The sequence below is a fragment of the Oryctolagus cuniculus genome, chromosome 11, assembly GCF_964237555.1.
Source record: "Oryctolagus cuniculus chromosome 11, mOryCun1.1, whole genome shotgun sequence".
NCBI lineage: Eukaryota > Metazoa > Chordata > Mammalia > Lagomorpha > Leporidae > Oryctolagus > Oryctolagus cuniculus.
In genome coordinates this window covers 28289246-28296151 of record NC_091442.1, presented here as the reverse complement: position 1 = coordinate 28296151, position 6906 = coordinate 28289246, and the positions used below count along the sequence as shown (strand labels likewise).

General features: G+C 64.2%; 1 protein-coding gene across 1 annotated transcript; it reads left to right on the top strand.

The window, feature by feature from the left end:
• CPXM1 (carboxypeptidase X, M14 family member 1) lies at positions 1-6372 on the top strand. Its single transcript, XM_002710877.5, has 14 exons — positions 1-634; positions 2024-2185; positions 2301-2410; positions 2536-2675; positions 2759-2849; positions 3325-3475; positions 3565-3653; positions 3963-4086; positions 4171-4367; positions 4460-4639; positions 4722-5019; positions 5177-5316; positions 5797-5899; positions 5995-6372. The coding sequence occupies exons 1-14, from the start codon at positions 97-99 to the stop codon at positions 6234-6236; spliced, it is 2565 nt and encodes an 854-aa protein (XP_002710923.3). The 5' UTR covers positions 1-96; the 3' UTR covers positions 6237-6372.
• The last annotated feature ends 534 nt before the right edge of the window (positions 6373-6906 follow it).

Sequence of the window (6906 nt, the reverse complement as noted above, 5' to 3'; positions counted from 1 at the left end):
GGTCCCCCCACCACAGCTTGGCCACCTTGGCCAAGTCAAGGGCCTCTGTGAGCCTGTTTACCCGTCCGATGGGAAGAGTCGTGTACAGCGCCTGGCATGAGCTTGGCACGCGGTGGGTGCCGGCGGCGGGACAGGCATCTCGCACACAGGACGGACAGATGCGAGCGGCTTCGCAGACGGCCAAGGGCAGCGCGCCGGGGGGCAGGCCGGCAGCCCCGACCCAAGAAGGAGCAGCAGGGGCGCCTGGCGGGGAAGGGGGTGTCCTGCGGGCTTGCGCCGGCCTCGGTCACGGCCCCCGGGGTCCGCCCCCTCGCGCTGCCCGGCCCGCCCCCTACTCCCCTATCTGAGGCCGGCCCGCGGGCTGTGGGCGGGCGGAGGCTGCAGGAAGGGGAGGGGGCTGCGCAGCGCCGGCAGGAAGAGGCGACCCACCGCCCGCCGCCCGCCGCCGCCCCGACGCCCGCCATGTGGGGCCTCTTGCTCGCCTTGGCCGCCTGCGCGCCCGCCGTTGGCCTGGGGCTGGGGGCGTCCGGAGCTCCCGGGCTGGGCCTGGCACCGTCTGCGACCACCGAGGCCGCGGGCTCGACCCCTGCCCCGCGGAGCAACCTGACACAGCAACCGACGGACAAGGCCAATGGTGAGCCGCAGAGCCTCAGCCGCCCACTGCCCCGTCCCCTTGGCGCGCCCCCTCCCCAGCGCGTGCGCACGCTCGCTGCCCCCTCCCCAACACACACACACACACACACACATTCTCTCTCTCACACTGTCCCCTCCCCAACACACAGATACACACACCCACTGGCTCCATTCCCTGGTCCAATGTGGCGCCCCCTCCCCAGCACACACACCTTTCTGTCTCTTTCACGGTCTCTCTCTCTGCCCCCTCCCCAACACACACACATACACATACACACACTCAGTGGCCCCATTCCCTGGTCCAACGCAGCTCCTCCTCCCCAGCACACACACCTTTCTCTGTGTCTTTCTCTCTCCCTGTTCCCTCCCCAGTGCGCGCGCGCACACACACACACACACACACACACTCTTACACTCCTACACTCCCTCCAGAGCCCAGAGGCTACTGACTCAGCAGCCCCATCCAGGCCAGACTTAGTCAGCAGTCCCGGGACAGCGGCAGCGGATGCTGCTCTTCCAGCCCCAAATGTCCCCTTTTCACTGATGAAGAAACTGAGGCCAGAGCCGGGAAGAAGGGAGATGGAGGTGCAGAGCAGGGCTGGGTAGGAGAGCGTTGGAGGGCCAGGGCCGTGGTTGGGAGGCTGCCCCTCTCCATGTGGGAGAGGAGGAAGGCAGGCAGTGGCAGCCAGGGCTTCTAGGGAGGCGAGAGCAGCCGGCTCCAGAGGCTCTGGGCAGGAAGAGTGGAAGGGAGAGAGCGGGCACAGAGAGCAGCATGTGCAGAGGCTCAGGGACACCAGACAGGAAAAGGGGCAGCAGTGTGGTCTGGGAGCCGCCGGGGGAGCTGATGGGCAAATGGCAGCTCCTGCTTTATGCAAGACCCTGTGCCCCCCACCCCTGCAAACAATGTCTTGAAGCAGAGCATCTCAGCCCGGGGTGGGGGGGGGCAGATGCAGCATTGGCGATGGCATTGGGGCCTTGGTGCACAGGACCTAGACTGCAGCCAAGGACGTTACAAAAAACAAAACACCCAGAGGTGGTGGGTGGTATGGTGGGGAGGGGACAGCAAGGGTAAAGGCCCGGAGGGGAACAACCATCAGCCACAGAAGTGGAATTGTTCCTGGTGTCTGCATGCAGCTCTCCTTGAGCACAGAGGGTCAGAAGTGACGCTGGCCTGGCACGCAGAAGCGTCACGGAGGAGGACGAGGAGCCAGGGATGTGGCGGGACGGGCAGCTTGGGGTTGGACTGCCGGCCTTGACTGCCACACGAAGGCCCCCCAGAGTGCCGTGCCGGGGGCCTGCTGAGGGCGGCTCGCCTGCCTTCTCGGGCGGGCGGAACTTTCCATCCGGGTTCCAAACGACTCTTGCCTCCGTCCGTGCCTTGCCTCCCCAGGGACCTTAGAACAGCACGTCCGGATTCGAGTCATCAAGAAGAAAAAGGTCGTTGTGAAGAAGCGAAAGAAGCTAACTCGTCCCAGGCGCCCGGTGACGGCCAGGCCTCTGGTGACCACCAGCCCGGCAGGGACCCTCGCCCCTCCTGAGAAACAGGAACCAGGTACTGGCTCTCCAGGTCCTGCCTGGCCCTGCGGTTCCCAGGGCGCTTAGCCACCTGGCTCTGGCCCTCGGGGGCACAGAAGCTGAGTTTCCTATCTGCCCTGGCCCTGGCCCAGGCTGTCCGCCGTTAGGCCTGGAGTCCCTGCGTGTTTCCGACAGCCAGCTTGAGGCATCCAGCAGCCAGTCCTTTGGTCTCGGACCACACCGAGGACGGCTCAACATCCAGGTCAGCAGGCCTGGCTGAGTTGGGTCTCAGGGGTGGGCGAGGAAGCCCTTGGGACCCTCTTCCCTGCCCCCTTCCTATCCTGGAGGCACCCAGCCTGGGCCTGATCGCCGTGCCCTGTGCCACAGTCAGGCCTGGAGGACGGTGACCTGTATGATGGGGCCTGGTGTGCTGAGCAGCAGGACACCGAGCCGTGGCTTCAGGTGGACGCCAGGACCCCCAGCCGTTTCTCAGGCATTGTCACACAGGGCAGGAACTCCGTGTGGAGGTGAGGCAGGAGGTCCCTGATGGACAAGGGAGGGCTGGGAGGCGGGAAAGAGTCTCGGAGGCACCAATGATCTCTCCTGCAAGGTATGACTGGGTCACGTCATACAAGGTCCAGTTCAGCAACGACAGTCGCACTTGGTGGGCGAGCAGGAACCGCAGCAATGGGATGGACGCGGTGAGTGGGCTCACATTGGCTGGGACCCTCTGTGCTGGCAGTTGAGTGCTTGGCTGGGTGGTGGCTCCTCCGAGGACAAGGAAGAGAAGCCCATTTGGGTGTCCCAGGAGAAGGGTGGGGTCGTTGTTGGGATGGGTGGCAGCAGGCAGCCTCAGGAGCCGGGCTGCTTTGGGACACGTCCATATCCTTTCCAGAGAACTCCAGCGGCCACTTCAGGCCACAGCCTCCTCCTGGAGCGCCCCTCTGGCCGCGGGTGTCTGTGCTGCCTGCGGGGCCGCTTGCCTCCCTGTGTTAGGCTACAGTAGGGGTCCTGGCTCCTGTGTCACGTGGTCTGGTGTCTAATGAGTGTGACCAACCCAGAAAACAGCTGCCTGGGGCTGCCCGTTGGCAGAGTACAGATTCCTAGCCAGATGCACCACAGAGGGTTAGACCATATGCTTAGAGACCTGAGCTTCCTTGGATTTGCTGCCCCCAGGTATTTCCTGCCAATTCAGACCCAGAAACCCCAGTGCTGAACCTCCTGCCAGAGCCCCAGGTGGCACGATACATTCGCCTGCTACCGCAGACCTGGCTCCAGGAAGGCTCACCTTGCCTCCGGGCAGAGATCCTGGCCTGCCCGGTGTCAGGTGAGCAGGCGGGCAAAGGCTGCGTGGGCAGGTGTATCCCTGCAGGGACACCACCCCTCCAAGGTTAACCTGGACTCTCCCTCCACCAGATCCTAACAACCTGCTCCCTGAGGGCCCTGCTCTGGGATCCGCCGACCCGCTGGACTTTCGGCATCACAATTACAAGGCCATGAGGAAGGTCAGAGGGGGCTCCTTTGACCCAGGAAGGAGGCCCTGCCTGTCTCCGGCCCCTCCTTGCCGCCAGGGCATAAGCTGCTGGGACTGCTTCCTGCCCTCCCCACTGACTCCCCCTCCTCTCCTGTTGACCCCTAAGCTCTGACCCCAGTACCCTTTCTCTGACTACCCTTACCCTGTCCTGCCTCTTCACCCCTCCCCACACTGTGCAATGGTGTCTCCACGTGTGTGGGCCACCTCGGACATTTCTAAGTCCTTCCATGGCCCCAGGGGGGTGTCTCTGCCTATGGTCACTCCATCCTCCACCCCCCAGCTCATGAAAGAGGTGAACGAGCAGTGCCCCAACATCACGCGCATCTACAGCATCGGAAAGAGCCACCAGGGCTTGAAGCTGTACGTGATGGAAATGTCAGACCAGCCCGGGGAACATGAGCTGGGTACTGGCAGGGGAGGGCTGGGGAGAGGCGGGCGCAGGGCAGGGCCCTGGGTGGAGCCGGCTGCGAGCCCCTGTGTGTCCCCAGGAGAGCCTGAGGTCCGCTACGTGGCCGGCATGCACGGGAATGAGGCCCTGGGGCGGGAGCTGCTGCTGCTCCTCATGCAGTTCCTGTGCCGCGAATACCTGCGAGGGGACCCCCGCGTGACCCGACTGCTCACCGAGATGCGCATTCACCTGCTGCCCTCCATGAACCCTGATGGCTATGAGACCGCCTACCGCCGGGTAGGCCGTCCGTCTGGCCCCGGGGACCGCCCTGCCCACTCTGCTCTGGTGCCCGGAGCCTGCTTGGCTCCAACAAGCCCCTTCCCCGGCAGGGCTCTGAGCTGGTGGGCTGGGCAGAGGGCCGCTGGAACTACCAGGGCATCGACCTCAATCACAACTTCGCTGACCTCAACACACCCCTGTGGGAAGCCGAGGACGATGGGCTGGTGCCCCACACGGTCCCCAACCACCACCTGCCACTGCCCACTTACTACACCCTGCCCAATGCCACTGTGAGTGTTTGGGGAGCAGAGGCGGAGGCCGGTGCAGGGGCCCCTGTTGCTCTCCTGGCCCTCCTGACCTGCCCCCGTGCAGGTGGCTCCTGAGACACGGGCAGTGATTGACTGGATGAAGAGGATCCCGTTTGTGCTCAGCGCCAACCTGCACGGGGGTGAGCTGGTGGTGTCCTACCCATTCGACATGACCCGGACCCCGTGGGCTGCCCGCGAACTCACGCCCACGGCAGACGATGCCGTCTTTCGCTGGCTCAGCACCGTCTATGCCGGCACCAACCGGGCCATGCAGGACACCGACCGCCGGCCCTGCCACAGCCAGGACTTCACCCTGCACGGCAACGTCATCAACGGCGCCGACTGGCACACGGTGCCTGGGAGTATGTGCCTGAGGGTGCAGCTGACCCTGCGTCCGTGGCCCTGCCCCTCACACAGTCTGCTCTTCCCACCCTGAAGTCTCCCGCAGGAGGGTGGGATGCCCGTGGGACCCTCGCCCTCCCCAGACCCCCTCAGGTTCCAGTGTCTGTGGCCCTGCAGGCATGAATGACTTCAGCTACCTCCACACCAACTGCTTCGAGGTCACGGTGGAGCTGTCCTGTGACAAGTTCCCCCATGAGAATGAGCTACCGCAGGAGTGGGAGAACAACAAAGAAGCCCTCCTCACCTACCTGGAGCAGGTCGGGTCCGAGTCTCCTGCCCCGGCCTGCCAGGCGGCAGCTCCTGCCAGGGGCTCTTTGGATGTGGCTCCCAGGATGCCATGGGCCACGCTTGGCTTCCAGTGGCCCTGGGAGGGTCAGATTGCCAGTAGGGCAGCGTCAGAATTGGGTGGGGGGCGTGTGTGGCCCCCACGGCGAGATGTTGCTATCAGAGATGATACCAGCCAGGAGTGGCCACTGCCCTGGTGCAGAGGCTGCTGTTCTACAGAAGCCTGTACTCCTTGGAATGGCCAAGGGTCCTGGAACCCGGGGAGCCCGGAGACAGGCCGTCCTGTCACTCCAGGTGTGGGTTAGCAGTCAGGGTGGGATTCACCGGAACTGTTCTCACCTGCGAAGGTGGCAGACTTGCCCCTTCCTCAGGTTGCAGGTGAGCAGAGCCAGGTTAAGTGAGGGAGGTTCTCAGGTGGGAGGGAGGGGATCTGAGGGCCTCTCCCCGCACAGGTGCGCATGGGCATCGCAGGGGTCGTGCGGGACAAGGACACGGAGCTCGGGATCGCCGATGCTGTCATTGCTGTGGATGGGATCAACCATGACGTCACCACGGGTGTGTAGGGGGGAGGCGGGAGGAGTGGGGGGGGTGAGGCTGGCACACAGGGCTGGGGGTCACTGGGCTCTGACCTTGCCCTTCACTCTCTTCAGCGTGGGGTGGGGATTACTGGCGCCTGCTGACCCCAGGGGACTATATGGTGACTGCCAGTGCCGAGGGCTACCACAAGGTGACACGCAGCTGCCGGGTCACCTTTGAAGAGGGCCCTGTCCCCTGCAATTTCCTGCTCACCAAGACCCCCAAACAGAGACTGCGAGAGCTGCTGGCGGCAGGGGCCAAGCTGCCCCCGGACCTTCGAAGGCGACTGGAGCGGCTGAGGGGACAGAAGAATTAACACCTCCAGCTAAAGAGCCCAGGGGCCTCGGGCAGGCTGGACCTGTCCAGAACTGAACGGGAAAAGAGGGGAGAAGCAGGGCGGGGCAGATTGGAGGGCGAGGTGCTCAGGCTCATTAAAGCTACCTGGCACCTGAGCTGCTTTTCCTGTTGACTGTGTCCCTGGCTCCGCCCCTGGGGTAGCCTCGTCGCACCTCTCGGTCCTCGTTCTGAGCACTCCTTGCCAGCTCTCAGTTGACTTCCGGCCATGTTGGGTGGAGAGAGGATCCCACCTGAGCTCAGGAACCCCGGGTTTGGCTGAGCCACTCGTTTCTGGCCCTCGGCGGTTGTAGGTGCCGCTACAGAGCTGTGGAACAGTCTGTGAGCAGGCGCCTGCGCAGTGCCCGGCATTCAGGCGGCGAGGCTGGAACGCAGCGGGTGGGAACATTGTGAGAAGTGCGAGGTGGAGGCGGTTGCTCGGTTGCTCGGTTGCTCGGTTGCTCGGGAGCATAGACGGGGAATCACACACATGCAGATTAGGGCACTGCCGGTGCACGGGACAGCCAGGGTGGTGATTCCAAAACAGAGCATGGTTCCAAAAGGTCCGGGGGAGGGGGCAGGCAGTTGTGGGGCTAGGACAGGGCCAGCTCCAAGGAAGGAACTAAAAATGACCAGCTGAGAGGGCTCGAGTT